At 38.8% G+C, this 18,957-nt stretch overlaps 2 protein-coding genes across 2 annotated transcripts; both read right to left on the reverse strand.

Moving 5' to 3' along the window:
* Nucleotides 1–2,222: 2,222 nt before the first annotated feature.
* On the reverse strand, nt 2,223–7,479 carry LOC140014250 (uncharacterized). Its single transcript, XM_072064691.1, has 6 exons — nt 7,330–7,479; nt 6,643–7,206; nt 6,334–6,501; nt 4,982–5,955; nt 4,276–4,765; nt 2,223–2,363 (listed from the first exon to the last, which is right to left on the reverse strand). Exons 1-6 carry the CDS (start codon nt 7,477–7,479, stop codon nt 2,223–2,225), a joined length of 2,487 nt encoding a protein of 828 aa, XP_071920792.1.
* A 9,112-nt stretch (nt 7,480–16,591) lies between these two features.
* Nucleotides 16,592–17,278, reverse strand: LOC140014251 (polygalacturonase-like). Its single transcript, XM_072064692.1, has 3 exons — nt 17,266–17,278; nt 16,942–17,171; nt 16,592–16,846 (listed from the first exon to the last, which is right to left on the reverse strand). Exons 1-3 carry the CDS (start codon nt 17,276–17,278, stop codon nt 16,592–16,594), a joined length of 498 nt encoding a protein of 165 aa, XP_071920793.1.
* Nucleotides 17,279–18,957: the final 1,679 nt, after the last annotated feature.

Consider the following 18,957-nt stretch of genomic DNA (forward strand, 5'->3'; position numbering starts at 1 on the left):
ACAGGAGTGGGTCGGGCGGAGTGCTACCAAATTCTGCACCATGTTATGCAACTTGCATTCGGAGTTGGACCCAGTCGTTAGCCCCTGGGGTAGGAGGAGGCTGCGAGTGTCTAGGTGTTTTAAACCTAGAAGCGGATCTTAGCCTTACCATGATCTCTACATGTCACTCTAATCACAAGGGACTACAATTGCCAACAGATAATGGAAACAGGAATTTCAAAGTAATAACAATTTTTTTTTTGGTTTAAAACCAACCCCATGAACAATAGGCACAATTCAATCACCCACAGGTTATACGAATACCTCAACACTAATAACAAATGCAATCAATGAGCCCCTGTGGTCCAAATGTAGTCAAATTCAGAATCAAGGCAGTCCAATCATGCAACAAGTGCTCCAAATAGCTTAGTAAAGGAAACCAAAAGGATAAAATGCTCCTAAACAAGGCAATCAGAGGCAACTAACTTCAATAAGCAAATTTAAGCATTATAGGCACCTCCCAATTTAACAAGCAAATTACCCACAATTAGATACAAATCACAGCAAAATAGACACAATTGGTCCCAAAATGGTAACAGCTGCCTCCAATTGGACAGTCCATTCCCCAATTCAACCTGCCAAAATCAGCAATTGACCCAAGAAAATGGTAACTCCAGCAACAGTTCAGGAACCAACACTCAAGAATCAAATAGGTAGTCCGGCACAGAGGATTAAGAAATGGAAAGCAACACTGCAACCAGTACCACTGGTGCACAGACAGGAAAAAAAATTAAATTTCAACGGTAGCAACTCAATCACAAGAACTTAAACTTTAAAATAAGCAAGTATCTTCAAATATAAGCCACAACGATAGGGAAAAAATCTCAACCAGTACCACTGGTGAGTCACAGGGAGAAAAAAAAAAATTAATCAAGCGGCCAACAAATGAAGAAAGAGCAGAAAATCTCCCCACTATGGCAGCAATTAAACCCAATTGACAACGGCGCCAAAAATTGACAGGTGCCGAACCTGTGCAATAATAAATACCTGCTCAAATAAAATACAAATTCTGTATATAGCGGTAAGCAGGGTCGAATCCACAGGGATTGGGGATAATTTAATTTCTTCTCAAGTTCCAGATATGGGGGGTTTTTGAAAATGAGAGTAACTAAATTGTTTGGAATAAATTAAAATAAAGTAAAATAACTACAACTCAAATAACTAATTATCACAATAAAAATAATAATGGACGAACTCTAGCCAAGAGACAACTTCGGAGATGGTTCACTTAGTTCGATCACAGATGCAAGGATTATTCCAATTACTATCTGATAAATTAGTTATAGTTGTCATACACGCGATAAACAACCAACTCTTCCTCAATTTGTCGATAGCCAAGGTACGACCGTTGACTATTTCTCTAATCAGGAAATAACCCTAGGTACGACCATAGAAGTTCAATTCCCTAATTGCATGAATAATTAGAAGAGCCTAATTCTAACCAATCAACACGCTACGAGGGTCTCTTTAAGTTAGCCTGTCTATCTCCCCGACACAAACCCAATCATGCCAGTTGCCACCAGTTTAGGATAATTAAACAATTACGGATTTAACTACCCTAATTGGCTTCAGGTTATTGAATTAATCTAGAATCCGGGCCCTGGATAATCGAATAACAAAACAACCATATGAACATAAAGCAGAAGATAGACAAATACCAGTGAATAATGGAAATAAATAAAAACTAATTCGATCTCACAAATTTAGTAGAACCAAATCCTCCGTTGTTCTTGACTAGACAAATTTAGCCACGCCTCATGAGGAAAATCTTCAAGTAATTCCACTGAGGCCCAGGCCAGCAAAAGAGCCAAGAAAGAAACGAAAAAAAACTAAAACTAAACTAAAGCTTCGATAAGAACTAAAGATAAAAGGTATTCCTCTCCCGATCTCCATCCGTGTCCTTCTTTTTAAAGCCAAAGAGGACTAATGCCTCTCCTAGTGCGTGGATCCCGCCGAATTGAGAGTCAAAGTCCCAGAAGGAAACTCTGCCTAATTGAGAGAAAACCAAATCACAAGGTGGGTCCTGCCGAATTGATTCTTGTTTCCCATCTCTGTACGTTACTTCTCTTTAAAGGCCAAATGAAGAAATGCCTTTTCTCCTCTCGTGGTCCCCACCGAAAACAAGAGTCCCAAGTTACAAAAGTAGCTCTGTCGAATTATCTCCTTTTGTTTTCTATTGCTCATCAAACACTCCCATCAGCAACCGAAATTTTTGTTCTCTTGCAGCACCATGTGGGCCCAACTTGTAAATCCGCTGGAGGCTCTAATGTGTGGAGAATTTTTCTCAGTAAAATCTCCTTATTAGCATTTGTCAGTTCAACTTCCTGTAGATAGGTCCAAATACCAAATATAAGTATATATTAACAATTTAAAACAATATTTGGTAGGGACAAGGGAAAATTAACAATAAAATTACTAACAATTAACACCCTATCACTTAGATAGTAAATGGCTTGTTCTTTCCTTCCAGAGTCATCGTGCTGACCTAGAACACACGCTACTGCTCTATCGAGTACAGATAAATACATAATCAAAGGTCGGCCCGGTTTGGGTGGCACTAAGACTGGTGGATGCAACAAATAATCTTTAATCTTGTCGAAAACCTGTTGGCACTCCTCATTCCAATACAACGGCACATTATTTCTCAATAATTTGAACAATGGCTCGCATGTGGCAGTTAGTTGGCCGATGAACCTCCCAATGAAATTGATCTTCCCTAAGAAGCTTTTCACGTCCTTCTGAGTTTTCGGCACTGGCATATCTCGAATTGCTTTGATTTTCGCCGGATCTATTTCTATGCCCTTCTTGCTAACAATGAATCCCAACAGCTTACCCGCAGGTGCTCCAAAGGCGCATTTCGCAGGATTTAACTTCAAATTGTACTTCCGCAATCTTTCGAATAACTTCTTCAAATCAACCAAATGGTCCTCTGCCCTCATAGACTTGATTATGATGTCATCCACATAGACCTCCATCTCCCGGTGGATCATATCATGAAATAGGGTTGTTATGGTCCTCTGATACGTTGCTCCAGCATTCTTTAAACCGAAAGGCATGACTCGGTAGCAAAAGGTACCCCAAGGGGTAATGAAAGCAGTTTTCTCCCTATCCTCTTCTGCCATCAAAATTTGGTGGTAGCCAGCAAAACAATCACAAAAGGATTCAATCTCATGTCCGGCAGTATTGTCTAAGAGAATGTGAATGTTTGGTAGAGGGAAATCATCTTTAGGACTGGCTTTATTAAGGTCTCTATAATCAACGCAAACTCGCACCTCTCCATTCTTTTTTGGAACAGGGACTGGATTCGAAAGCCAAATTGGGTAATGGGAAACAATGATAATGTTGGCTTTGAGTTGTTTTTCAATTTGCTCTTTTATTTTGAGGCTTATATCTGGTTTGAATTTTCTGGGTTTTTGTTTTACGGGTGGAAAAGAAGGGTCTGTGGGTAACCTATGCACCACCACATCAGTTGAAATGCCAGTCATATCATCATAGGACCACGCAAATACATCCTGGAACATGGTCAAGAATTCAAGCATCTCCTTTTTCTGCCTTTCATTCAAATGAATACTAATTTGCACCTCCTTAACCACATCCTTAGTGCCAATGTTAACCTTTTCTGTTTCTTCCAGGTTCGGTTTTGATTTTTCCTCATATTGTTCAAAGTCCTTTGCAAAAAAATCGAATACTTCCTCATTATCACTCTCGCTTTGGAGTTCGGATTCACAGACCTCCAAGTCGTGAGTGATATAGAGATTGCCATTATCGTATTCCAGAACTGTGATATCCAAAGGATCAAATAATTTTATTTTTGGCCATCTGAAAGAATTAACGAATGTGGGATAATAAGCAAATAAGCAACAAACAATATGAATATAAACAAGCGAATAAACAACAATGACAAGAAAAACTTGTGCATTTTCATAAAACCTTTGATTGAAAGCAAATGGAGATGAAAACTTAACAATATTTACATGCACAAACGTTAGTCAAAAAGGAAAATTATTTTCATTGGCTATTTACAGATGCAAAAGTATTTTCATGAGTTCACATGAATGATAAACCCCTTTCAGTTTACCGAAACTCCTTCCGAACGGGTAGGGACTCGGCTGTCCAATTAGAAATTGACCCTTCGGGGATGTTAGGAAAGTCAGCCTCATCTGGAAAACTATCTTCAAATGTTGCCCCTACGAACAATTGGGCCAAACTAGCTTCAATTTCTTCAACTGGATTAACCTCTGATGTGATAACCTCTGTTGGTCGCGGAAAAGTATACCGCAGTGGTGGAATGTCAAAAACCCTTTGCCTGCCCTCTTTCTCTGCTCTTTTGTGCTCTTTCATCTCTTTGATGTCCTTGGCGGTTGGTTTGAAACCCAAACCGAATGTATCCCTTTTTCCCATAATCTCCACTGGCTTCAGGATCCCTTGCAGTTCACGCCCCAATCCTCTGTCTAATTTGTATCCTCCACGAATCATTTCCTTAGCCATCATTACACTTGCTTTTGAGAGAGCTTGTTCCTCCGTTGTGATCCAACTTACAGAGACTTTATCGGATGTGCTATGAGGGGACATGATGGCACTTCGACTTCCCTCCTCTTTAGATCCAGAATCGGTGATTACCAGGCAGTCCTCTTCGGCAAAGATAGTGATTAGCTTGTCATTTACTACGAATTTCAGCAATTGATGCAACGAAGATGGCACAGCCCCAGACTTGTGAATCCATGGCCTTCCAAGTAAAATATTGTAAATGCTCGGGAAGTGCATTACTTGGCAAGTTATTTGAAATTGGGCGGGCCCCATCTCGATTACTAAATCTGCCTCTCCTATCGGCTCCCTTTGAGCTCCATCAAACCCTCGAACGATAGTCCCTGAAGGCCTCAGCTTAATGTCTTGCAATCCTAGCTTCTCCAAGGTACTCCAAGGACAGATATTAAGCGCGGACCCGTTGTCAATTAGCACCTTCGGCAGCATTTTCCCGTTGCACCTCACTGTTATGTACAACGCCCTATTATGTCCAATGCCCTCTGTCGGCAATTCATCGTCAGAAAAAGCAATTTGTTTGTTGAATAATACGCTCCCAACCACGTTTGAAAAATTATCAATAGAAATGTCCCTCGGAATTTGAGCTTTAGTTAATACGTCGATCAATGCATCCCTATGCACGTCTGAAGAGAAAAGTAAATCCAACATGGATATCTGGGCAGGCGACTTGCTCAGCTTTTCAACTACATTGTACTCACTTCTCTGAAGTCTCTTAAGGAAATCCAAGGCTTCTCTCTCGGTGATTGTTGGTTTAACGGGCGGTTCGGAGTTATTTGCTTGAATCGGAATGGTAGCTTCAAATGGACTTGCAACCTTCCCTGATCTGGTGACTGCTGACACTTCTTCCTTTTTAGCAATTGACTTTTCCCCAATCCGTACGTCAGGTTCATCATAATTCCATGGCACTTGTTGCAGGCTTAAAACAGGCTCTTGCTGCGGGAATTCAATAACCACCGGCTCCAAAGCCTCACTCTCGGCTGGCGTGAGATCCAAAATAAAGGGCTTTTCGTCCTCTTCAAGTGGCAATTCTATGACAAAGGGTTGGTCTGTGACCCCAAACACTTCAGCTTCCCTTGTCAATTCTTTGACCGGTTCCACATACTCCGTATCATCCAGAATAACCCCAATGATATTGGCATGTTCCGGTAAAGGGTTCCTATTTACGTTCGGCCCTTGTGACTCCCTTTTTCTGATCACGATTTCTCCAGCTTCAATCATATCTTGAACTTTATGCTTGAGGGCCTTGCAATCAATGGTTGAATGTCCGGGTGCCCCTGAATGATAAGCACAAACAGCTTGCGGGTTATACCACGCGGGCATGCCATATGGATAGGTAGGAGGGGGCACCATACCAATTTTCCCGGCAGCCTTCAACTGGTCATACAATTGGTCCAGAGGCCTGCCTAAACTGGTAAATGTACGGCTAGGTGGTCGGTTGTAAGGTTCAGGAGGTTGAGGGTGATTGTAAACAGGTCTATTTGGTGGAGGAAATCTTGGGTTATATGGAGGGCGAGGTCGGTTTTGGGGTGGATTTGGTTGAGAAATTTGAAAAGGGGCTGAAGGTGGGTTAGGATAGCTTGGGCGGGGTCTAGGGTGGTGGATGTTGGTGGTATATACAGGATGCGGATTTGAGTAGTAAGGGTAATGTGGTTGGTAGGTAGGATTGTGTTGATATCGGGGTCTGGGTGAAGGGTTTTGGTTCCAGATAAAGGTTGCATCCCCCTCCTTCTTTTTGAACGGCGGCTTTCTTACATTGCTTCCTTGACTTTGCAAAGCATCCAACTGGGATTTGAGAGCAGAGACGTTGACAATTTTCCCGGCTCTTACAAAGTCATCAAATTCTTCCAGTTTATTCACAATTGCAGCAAAAGAACAACCAGTCATACGGAAAATTTCTTCAAAATACGGAGGGTCATGTGCCTTTATAAATGTGCGAATAATTTCATCCTCAGTCATCGGAGGCTCCACTTTCGCAGCTATCTTTCTCCATCTTTTAGCATATGTCTTATGATCTTCAGATGGTCGCCTCTTTGTTCCTTTCAAACTAGTTCGGGTTGGTGCCAGCTCACAGTTATACTCGTATTGTCTGATAAAAGCGTTGGACAGATCGAGCCAGGTCTTCACTTCCTCTGGCTTTAAATTCGAGTACCAATCAAGGGCGTCCCCTTCTAAGCTCTCTGGAAATAATCTCAACGGCAAGTTCTCATCATCCACTGGCTTGCCCAACTTGTTGGCAAACAAGCGCAAGTGTGTCTTAGGGTTACCCGTTCCATCATATTTGTTGAACTTCGGGGTCTTGAACCCTACGGGCAGCTGTACATTTGAAAATAGGCATAAATCATCATAGTCCAACACTCCTGGCTTGCTTAAACTTTGGCTTTTCCGAATAAACTCATCGAAACGATCTAGTCGCTTAAGCAACTTCATGCCCACTGGGGCAGACGACTCTCCCACTTCCGGCTTAGTTTGAATGGTGTGTTCTGGCACAAATGGTTCTGCAGTAGTTTGATAAAAAGCTTGTTGGTCTGGAAGTATGTTGGGAACACCCTGAGGCTGATAGCCTGGCCCGTAAGGAGGATAGAACGGAGGATTTTGGGCATAAGCATATTGCGGGTTGACAATTCCCTCAAACGTGGTTTGAATTGGCGGAATGGCAAATGGTAATGTAGTTTGAATTGGAGGAATAACAAATGGTTCGGATTGTGGTTGTGTGGCGGGCACAGGCTCAGGTTGCACTCCGCTACTAACGAGCTCGTCAATCAATTTCTTCTGAGCGGCCATTTCCGATGCCATCTCCCCAAATTTTGTGAGTAACTCTGTCAACTGAACCCCAGGACTTGCAGCTTCCTGCTGGGTAGTTGCAACGGCCTTATCGGATGATTCTGGTTGAGTACTCATGTCTACACGATTCCTTTGGGCTTTACTTCGGGATCGCATAATAATGGGACTTTTCCGAAAAGCTATTTTGAAATTTACCTGAGAATGCAAAAGACTTCATTAGATAAACCAATGATTACTGAATTTCTGCAATTTATTCAAAAAGAGAAAAAAAGAAAAAGACATGAGTTAGTAATTATTCAAACAATTCGAATGCATGTCCTATTTGGGGGGCCCTTTTTGTGCCAAGGGTAGGCCTAGCATGATGCAACACCTTCGAAATGGGACCCGTAATACAAACCTGTTTTTGACAATAATCCAAAATAAGAGCAAAAGAAAAGTCATTTTCATTGATAAACTTGCCAATATTTACATCATGTCACGAAGACGCTTCCGTACAAGATTACCAAAACTTCTGAACCTATCTAATACAGAGTCCTTTGTTTCCCTAGCATATGAAATTCTAACACATTCAGTTTGGTCATATAATTCTGCACATTTCCTTTTCAGCTCTTGACGCTTTCCTCGTTCATTTTCATATAATTGCTTGTTTTGCTCGGCCATCCCTTTGTATGTTTCGGCAGACTTACTTAACTGCAGAATTTCCCTATCTTTTGCTTCGACAATGGCCTTTAACCTTTTCACCTCCTCAGCTGGCTCGTCTTGAATTTCTTGCGCAGCGGATCCTCCTACCCAGTCTTCGTATTGTGGAGTTGGCAAACCCTTCTGCTTAAGCTCCGGGATGTATCTAAAACTCACGTCATCAGATAGCGTCACCCAGGCGTCAATAATCCGATCTTTCATAGGGATTTGATTTGGGCACATTCCCCAGTTAAAAATAATGGTGACTTCGCTCATGTCAAGCACGGGTGGTATTTCTTGGACACGCCCTAATTGTCTGAGAAACCTTTTTGGGGCGTACGCGGTAATCCCTTGAGTACCCAGTAGGAGAATGAATTCGGATGCCTGAGTGCGAAGAACGGGTTTAGTACAATCGGTCCAATCCAACACCCATCTAATATTTTGATCGGTCACGTTCTTCAAGAAATCCACAAACTCGGATGCATTACACGGCAGATTGTCTCTGTTAATTCTCTTGTGATGCGTGGTTATCCAGTTGTATGCGGACATTGGTAGACTTGATGAAATAGCCGATCGTCTCATGAAATGCTCCATTCCCCATATATGTAAGATCAAATTTGAACCACAAAAGAACTTTTTCCCTTTCTGACAGGTAGTGCAGGCTATGAAGATGTTGGCCAAAATGGTAGGAATAATGGAACACGGCCTATCATTAATTCCGAGAAACAAGTCATACAGGATTCTAGTGAGCTTGAAGGCTATCTTTTTGTCTTTCCTAGGAAAAAAGTAGGTTCCCGTCATGACTAAACCGTATACCCAGACTTTCTTTCGATCCCACGTTTCCTTGGAAGTAAACGAGAAATCCCCTCGATGCCTCTCAAAACCATCTCTTAGCACAAATCGATCAAATAAGAACTTCGCCTCTATATTTTGGTCTGCCCCTTGTAGTACTGATTCCTTTAACCCAGTGAAACGGCAAAATTCAGCTTTGTTAGATACTAGCGGCAATACCACGGCAGTTCCTTGAATCGGCCAATTGAGAAATCCGGCGACTTCCTCAATAGTTATGGTCATCTCCCTTTTTCCAAGTCTAAAAGCAGAACAAGTGGGGTCCCATAGATGCACCAAAGCTTCTACCAAATATCCATCGGACTTAACATCCTTGAAATCCCCGATGTGTCCTAATCGATCGGCTATTTGGTTAATCTCATTGGGTAAGAGTAACGTGGGCCATCTTTGTACCTCCGGCGGCACTACTAACATCTGTTGCACTCGGCGAGGGCTTTCCATCTAGAAACCAAAACCGGAGTTAAATACCTTACCTACAGGTCCCATTTCTCTGGTTAACAGGAATTTAAACGTGCAAATCCCAAAAATTGGATTAAATACCCATGGGATTTAGGTTGGCTTGTCCCTAATGCGGGATTCCCTAAGTGGCATTCCCTTTCTAAGGCTTATGCATGATGCCATTCTTATCAAAGCAGGGAAAAATGCGATTTGAAATGAGACGTGACCTAAGGAGCCCTTTGTTTGCCAGGGTAAGCCTAAAATGGTATGACATTAATTTATGAACAAAATATACCGAAATTTCTAAACGTGCAATAGCCTATCTATAAGGGTAGGTTCTAAAAGAGGATCATGCCAGACCTCTTATTTGCTAATGTTTGTGAATGCAATGGGGGCACAAAACCAAGAAAAGTTAGCTCAGTCCGATAAATACACATAACACATTGTAACAACGAAATCAACACAAGGGAATAAAGCAATAGAAAGAAGAAAGGGGTTGGACCCCTCCCCTCGTGAATAGTGTCCCTAATAGGGTAAGGTTGACTCTACCCTAGGCAAGCTAAAATGGATGCATGAGGTTAGGGTTCACTAATGCATCTAGACTCAATAAGTCATAGGTCCCCGAGCCTTCAGACTTGGAAACCAAGGGTCATCACTCCCAAGGTTCCTTGTCGGTGGCTCGAGCGATTCCCCAGACGTTGCTATGCACACGTCGTGTTACGGCTACCCGTCTGGGCAAATCTAAAAAAAATCCTCAACCTTCGACTAAAAACTAATAGGTTATCAACCTAAAGTTTAAAGCGGAAGATCGAGTGACCCCTCGGATCATGCTACGCACACGTCGTGATAGATCACATGTCCAAGTGGATCGCCTAAAATCCTAATAGGGTGGAGTGGCGTGACAAGCCACTAAAAGAAAAATAAATGAAGGGTGAAAAAAATTAAAGCGTATGCACGTATGCTAGTGCTCGTTTGGAGGGGAGGGATCAAGAACCCAACACGAGGCTCTAGGGTGATGTCCCCCACCCAAATGCAATGCAAGCGCGAGATAAACAAGTACACATACATCCAATTAACCAATCATACATTCACGAGCGAGGGAGTAGTTGGATACGCGTGAAATGCAAAAAATCCTAAAAAAGGAAAAAAATGCAACCCTAAAACACCCAAATGTGATATATGAAAAGGTTAAAAGAAGAAAAAGGTTGATTAAATCAAATTTGCTCGGACTCTCGAATGTCCCCAGTGGAGTCGCCAACTGTCGCGCCCCATTTTTGATAAATAAATAAATGGTTTAAAAAAATGTATTTTTTGATTCAATTTGTGATTGAAAAATGAATTGTGATTTAAAAGAAAAGTGGGTCTAAATGGGGGTTTGAGAATGCGACGATTTGACCCAAAAATTATAGTTTAAAAAGGGTTTTTGAAATAAAAAATTGGAGTCGCCACTTGGTAATGAGTTAAGGTGTACCAAGTCACCTAAAAATGAATTTTTTTTGAAAAAATAGGAAAAAGTAGTAAGAAACCCCTTTTAAACGACTCCTAGTCCACGTAAACTAAAGAAAAAGGTTCGGGAGTCACATTTGACAAAGGGGAAGGCAAGGATAAAATCCAAGGCACCCCTTTGACCTAGCCAAGGCTAGTTGCATGATTTAATCAAAGATTTTCTTGTTTTAATCAAAGAATTTATTACATTTGGATGCACTACATGAATGCAAACCCTAAACCTAGGGGTATTGGGGGAAATTTCCCTTCAAAGGTTGAGTGGTGCCAATCACATTAATTGTGAAGCCCAATAACGATCTTTTGAAGAAGTCACGAATAATGCGAGTGGGATGCAAATGAATGGAATGCATGTATGCAATGTGAGGACATGAGTTTGAAAAAAGTAATAAAAGACAAGAATGTGTAAGTGAAAATGTGCACGTGAGTGAGCAAGGTACGATATGTGAAATGATAATATAAAGTGCATGTGTGCAAGTGATGATAAAAGTGTTCGTGTGCAAGTGAAGATTATAAAGGTGCACGTGTGCAAAGTGAAAGTGTAATGAGGGTAAAAATGGGAGAATGGATTCATGGACCTAGGGAATTCATGCATACTGAGTACGGGGAGACCTAAATCGTGACTCAATTTGCCCTTTTATAGAGGGAATACAAGCGTGCTAAGGCTTATAAAAAGCCACACTCGTCTATATCCCATATTTAAGGGGACTCTCAAGCAAATGAACCCTATAACTAGTATGAAATGCAAAAATCCTAAATGAAGGGAAAAAGGGTTTCGAGGAGCATGCCAAATGATAAGTTAAGAAAAATGCATGACATGTGATGAACACGCAAATATGTACTAACGAGGGGAAGTCCCTAAGGGTCTAGCGTTGGACTAGCCCATTCTATGAATTCCGACTAGCGTTGGACTAGTGGAAACGTACATTCGTCCATCACATTCATTCATGCCCATGGAAAGCGAGTAGACATGCCAAACACTTATAAACACATAGCACATAACACTTAGCATGCTCAACTAGATGCAAGAACCTAATTAAAGCAAGTAACACATAACACATAGGCAATTAATGCCCTAACTATTACATTTGCTAGCTAGGCACACGTCTTCGATAGGTCTTCATTGAATGCTCCTCCAAGCCCTATCTATTACAAGCCAAGAGGTGTACACATACCCCATAAAGAAGAACTTAAATAAAAGCAAAAGTAAATGAAATGAAAGAACTAAAGAAAGGCAATGAAAGCAAATAGTCATGTAATTTCCACGTAACACGTTGGATCACATAGAAGAGACACAAAAAGGGATAAAAGAAAATATACCGCCCCCTTTGAATGGTGTCCAAATGAAAGAAAAATGGCTTCAAAACAATAAAAAGGTCAAGGTACCACTTTAATTGAGAAAAATTAAAAGAAAATGGAAACAACCGTCAAATTGAATCACTCGAAGCATTCCAAGGAAAGTAAACTACTCGTACTTAACCAATTAAGACAAACAAAGACCCAATTGAAAAAAATTAAAGAGGTCTAAAGGGCCAATTTATTACTATTATAAACAATAAGGAACTAAAAAAAAACATAAAATAAAATTAAGAATCTAAGGTGAAACTTACCAAATCAAACTAGAAAATTCACAAAAAGGTAAACGAGGAGCAATTTACTAGTAGCTAAACAACCAAATGCCAAAGAATCCAAAAAAAATCAAATTAACTACAAGTCTAGGAAAAAGAAATTATTAGACCCTTCAAATTCATTCTACAATCCCTTAAGTATCTACCCAAAACAAATCAAGATGTATTAAAGAGGAAATGGCATGTTAGGAGGACAAAATTAATTAAGTTTCCAATTAATTGGGCCATGGAAGCATTAGATGGAAGCCAAGGGGTTGGAGTGCGATTTTTGAAAGTCATTTTCATGCAAAAGCCATGCAATCACGTAGAAGAAACTTTCTCTGCAACAAATTTCATTTCCAGCCGTGGCTTCTTTCCATTCTACCATGCAAACACAATCCAACAAACAAAAAAAACTTGTAAGGAGATCAAACATTCTTCCCCCTCTTCGGAACACAAAAATCCAGAAAACAAGAATATTCAAATGCTAAAACAAAATCCAGCAACTTTGGCTTGTTCTTCCTATTTCATGCTGCAAAAACTGAAAACTAGCAAGGTAGACAACTAAACCAGTTTTGGTGAATTGCTGCATTACCGAGTTGCTCAAATGCACTCCTAGCACAATTAAAAATTCAGCCAATCGATCCAAGCTTCAACATTAAACCAAAGACAAGCGTAACTCAACAGGCCAACAACTCCAAATACAAATTCTGGCAGCCTCTCATGTGAAGAAAAATGAAAGAAAAAAAAAACTTTCTTATAATCTGCTGCAAATTTGTGGCTTACTCTTTGTACAGACCATCCATGAGCTCAAATCAAAACATAATGAGGCAAATATCGCATGTTACCCACTAGTATACCCCAAGACATAAACCATTTAACATGCTCAAACAAGCAAAATATAATTCGGTGACTGCTAAAAAAAACAAAGTGCAGCAGCAATTTCCAGCCGCAATCTTTCGCATTTCTATCATGCAAACAAATTCATCAACCCAGAAATTATTAACCCAATTTAAAACATGAAATTTTGGGTGCAAGATTAAGATGGCAAATCTGGTTTTGATCATCAACAAAGGAAGGAAATTCATTATCCATCAATAACAAAAGAAGCAAATCTGGCTTTGTGCACCTTCAGCCGCAGCTTTTCTTGCATTTCAACATACAAATGTGTTCACCATATATCAGAATTTTAACTACCAATCACCAACTAAACTTGTAACTTCATTGTAGCATTGAAACAAGAAAATGGAGCTAATCATCAAAGGTAGAAAGAAAACTAAACAGCAAAAGAATGAAACAGAAAAAAAACGCAGCAAGCTTTCTGCAATTCGGCACTTTACAAAATCCAGCTTTCAAGCACAATCAAATCCAAACACAAGGCTTTAAACTAGGCAGCAAACCATCATCCAAACAAATAGAAAAAAAAACTGAGCAAAATCCAGTGCAAATACAAATAAAATACGTTCAGCAAGTTGAAAAATCTGGAACATATAAAACTGGTTTGGCAAGTTGAAATGCATTTTCCAGCAAGTGCTTGGGCATGAATCCGAATTTACCTCGGTTGAATCATTGTGTTAAGTACCCAAAACTAACATGCAAGGCTACTTAATGAAATTACTATCATTTCTAGTTCAGATCAAGTTCGGACAGCAACTATAAACATCCACAAATCCAGAAATTCTGTTCGCCATCCTTGGATGAACTTGCATGTAGCCGTTCACTATTTCATTTTTTTTTCTTGCTTAGCCGGACCAATAAACTTCCTGCAAAGCTTAATCATCTAATTTTAATTAGTCAAACACCTAACCAAGTGAAAATCAACCACTTTCCAGCAAATTTCATGCTAAAATACCCATGCAATTTCCAAAACAACTTCAACGGCTAAACTGGAAAAATTGTTTCAGCAATCCATCAACTTCCATTAAAATTTCCAGCCATGCAACCGAAATTCAGGCCACGTAGTTCACATGCAACATCAAATAAGAAACTATCTATCAGGTTGAGTCCAAAATTAAGCTCAGATCATCACAGCTAGCAAATTAAAAACCGAAACTTCTAGCTCAAGCTCTCGGCAGCTTCACTTCCTTCTCAAACAGATTTTTCTATGATTTAAGCTATCATCTAACCACACAATCCCACATGCATGCTTATAGTCAGCTTCATCAACCCATAAACAACTCATCTAAGTTCAGAAATTACCTTAGCTTGAAGCCTAAAACACACGACTAGCAGCTGCAAATCCTCCACTCTCGGCTGTCCAGAATTGCAGTCCGCAACTCTCCCTCTCCCTGGCTCAAACTTGCGGCTGGATTGGAGGAAGTTTGACTCTCGGTTCTCTCTCTCCCTCTCTCGGTTGGTCTTGAAGTGAGGCTGGAAGATAAGCTAAGTCCTCACCTCTCTCTCTCTCGTCGTTATTTCCAAAGAAGCTGATCACTTCACAGCTCACGGCATAGGAACAATTGAAATGAGAATGTTATGGTCAGTCGTAATGATTGTAGTGAATTGGAAATGATATAGCGTAGTGGGATGTATATATTGAGGTATTGGGAGTGGAGTGGAGTCGGCAATAACAATGGAAAGTGCTAGGTTGAGAAGTGGAAATGGAACCGGCAGAAATAGAATTGTGATTTTTTGATTTTTTTGATTTTTTTTTTGAAATTAATTAAATAAAACTGATAATAAAAATAGATAACAAACAACAAAAACAACAAAAAAAGTAATTTAATTAACATTGGATAGAAACTAAATAAACTAGAATCAACAAAGCACAATTTTCCATTTTTCATCAATTTCCTCTTTTCTTTTTTTTTTTCACAAATTTTACGTTAAAACTTAAAACTAAAACTAAAACTAAAACGTGAACAAAATTAATATGACAAATAATTAGCAAATAAAAGACAAATAAAAAGGTAACAACTAAAATGCAGACAATCTAAAACCAAATCATGAATTAGATGCAACATACAAATTATTTAAAAATTTGGTGTCTACAATTTGTTATACTGCGCCACCCACTCAATCCTTCTCCACTACCCACCTAGCAAACTCATTTACCTACCAGACCTATGCGTTGTTCAACTTGATAGTAAATGACAAACAAGTTGGGAGAGTTCAGTTATTGGGTTAACTTTGTACATGTGAAAGTAGATGAACAAACACTTTACGTTTTTTCTTTGGACTTGGTGGCCTGAATAATTTTTGCTAAGGGGAAGTAATTCTTTGCGTAGAAGTTGAATGCATGCTTATCTTGGTTATTATTTCTTATTATGTGAGAAAAAAGTTTGATAATGTCGCAATCACTGATATTGACCCAATGATTATGGGAAGGCTTCAAGTCGAATCTTGAAACTGATAGTTGGGGACAAAAAAGATATGGGGAGAGATGAGAGGATAGAAAATAAAAAGTTCATTAGCATTGCAGTAAAGTTGCTTAATATGAAGTATGATGCAATGTTTTTTAACTTAAATAGATGCATTTTGTTTGAACATGAGCAATATGCATTCTTTTGGGTGTAGTGTTTATTAACAATGGGGTGCAAGTAATCCTATATATTTGATTGTTCTTGACTACAGCGGTTTATTATCATTAGTTTAAACTTCATTGGCAGAGATAGTCGTTTTTCTCTCTTTTTTCTCTATTCTTTTTCTTTAATTTTAAGTACACTCCAACACAAAGAACAAGCAAAAAGTTCTTTTTCCCAAAAACACCTTTTTAATAGGGATAATGACAATAAGTGAGAAAGTTTGATATGTAACATAACTAATGATGAAGTGTAATGTAGATAAAAGTTTTAGTTGGGAGTGTGGTAATTTAATGACCATTACAAGTTAAATTTCCTCTTTGTAATGCAGAATTTCATCTTTGTAATGCAAAATTTCATCTTTGTAACTATTGATACAATTAATTGAAAAGCAACAAACATAACTATAAGATGAAATGTGTTAGGATATGACAAAAATTGAGGCAATATTTTATTTGTTTTCAAAAGTGTCAAAACTAATGATATTTGCATACAGAGTATGGATTCATCTAACAGAATTACTTCTTGAAAGGATTCAAAAAATAATAAGACCTGAAATCTATTTGTCAGAAAGGGGGAAAGAAAAAAGAAGGAGAAAAAAAATTTCGAGCTCGTTCTTATGTTTCCGGGAATTTAAGCAGCCTGAGCAATAACGGTAGCATTGGTGCAGATTGGAGGGTTCAGCTTGCCACTCAGAGCTGGCTTCACATTGGCACAATTGCTTGACACACTTCCTTGATTGCCATTGTATGCCAAGTCAATGTCAGCAACTTCTACACCCTCGCATGGGATACTCTTACTGCAAAGAAGAGTCACAGCAGCTGGTGTTGCTGAAGTGCCAGTGATGTTGTTGAAGCTGACCTGAGCAATCTGAACACTTGATGGGGCCTGTAAATCAAAACAACGAGGAGAGAAAAAAATTAGCTCGAAAAGAAATGCACTTTAGAATTTGATTGTCTTGGCATTCGTGTTTTTTAACTTACCGTGTTTGTGCTTTGTTTGTTTGGGCAATATTCTTGATCAATGATCACTGGATTGCTGACATTTTGTATGATAATACCTTCAAAGTGCATATTGGTGGCACTGCCACTTTTAGAAGCTGGCCAGCTCTTTACTCTTACACCATTTAAAGTACCGGAGATGGTGCAGTCGGTATCAAAACTACCCTTAATAGGCAGTTCGTTGTCATACCTTCCAAGGTACAACTGGCTGACTGCCAGTCGAGGCAAATTTCTAAAAATAATGGTAAAAAAAAAGGTATTTGTCGGGATCTATCACATTCGTCTCATATTGTAGCATCGCTGTACATGACGACCGCATGTCTCATGTACGGCGACTGGCTAAATTTTCTTTGTTTCTATTTTTTTTTAAACCAACACATGTACGGTGACATATTATTTTTTTTACATTCTAGTCCCTAGGGAATAGAATGGAAAATGCCAAACAAAAAAATAGGAATAGTGTAGCTACATATATCTTATGTGGCTACATATTGATTGTTTTTTTTAAATTTTGAGTGCGGTTACACTTGGAATGATTATGATTCTGATCCAGAGAAGAAAGAGAAAATTTAAAGCATCTTTACTTGGAGTAATATATCCTATGCTTTTGGTGTCCAAAGGGAAAAACAATTGATAATTTGAAGTACTTCACTTGTAATTTATACTTGTCATTGCAAAACCTTTTGTATATATGTAAAATCATTGCTATCGTTTGTGGTTCATAGGAGAATTATATGAAATATATCTGTCCACTACTTAATAGTACATATCATTAAAAAAAATATGAACCTAGTTGGAGACAAGCTGTTTTGGATCTATAGGAGAGAGATGTGTTGTATGAGTTTGAAGAAAGTCAAGTATATGTGTTGCTTGAGAAATCTAAAAAACAATCGAGATTCTGTCAATGTGTAAAATGCTTTCATAAGAAGATAGTTTGTTGGCCAAACGACTGAAAAGATTGCACACTATTAAATGCTGGGAAAACAAGTAGTCTGGTTACACTGGTATAAGGCCTAAGATGTGCTAAAAGAATTAAATTGAGATTACACTAACAATTCAAAACAAAAAAAATTCAAAATAATGTGTAGCTATACTATTACCATTTTAGCATTTTGCATTTCAGTCCCGAGGGACTGGAATGTTAAAAAAATTAATGTGGTGTCACATATTTTGGTTGAAAAAAATTATGTGCAAGGACGCTAGAAGAAGAAATAGATATGGCAGAGTACCACTTTTGCTTTTTTTTTTTAATATTATTTTGAAAAATTGCTAGTTATTAGTACCAAAAATCCAACTCCCCGTCCGGCATGCTATTTTCTCTTTTTGTAATCTTTATCCCAATTTTTAATGCTCAATTTGGAATTGGATGCAGCATTATCATTATAGAAGTGTTGGGTACGAATAGGTTTAAGAACTGAGACAAGTTTTACTCCATGTTGTCAGTGTCATTATACTTGTATTTATGATGAGTGCAGCTGGGTTATTGGTCGATTTTTGACAGCTTTATCTAAATCTTGGACCAAAATAAAAAAAAAACATTCCAACAATTATCTAAGGGCACAGTAATATATCCTAATTTGTGTACAATCACTAATACTAGTAATGTGGGAGCCCGAAATTTTACTTACTTTTATTTTATTTTACTGGCTTATTTAATTATTTATTTAACCGTTTTCTCCGAATAATTTATTTCAACCATTTTAAATTCATTTACAAGGAGCAAAGTCTCACTTATATTTTTAAAACGTCCCGTTAGTAAATTTAAATTTTTTGCTGCACGTTTAGTAAGAAATAGCGAATACACGTTTTTTGAGGTAATGTTTATTCCGAGAGTGTAATGATCTTGGAGATTTGTAGAAATTATACTGGACTAGTAAGTATGAGTAATTACAGTGTTAGAAGAATTACCTTGGAGGATTAGTGTATAAGTGTAACAAACAAGAAAGAAAGTGGTAGTACAAAACCTTATTGAGGCACTATTAAGAGTTGACTTTCTTG

The sequence above is a fragment of the Coffea arabica genome, chromosome 9c (assembly GCF_036785885.1).
Source record: "Coffea arabica cultivar ET-39 chromosome 9c, Coffea Arabica ET-39 HiFi, whole genome shotgun sequence".
Taxonomy (NCBI): domain Eukaryota; kingdom Viridiplantae; phylum Streptophyta; class Magnoliopsida; order Gentianales; family Rubiaceae; genus Coffea; species Coffea arabica.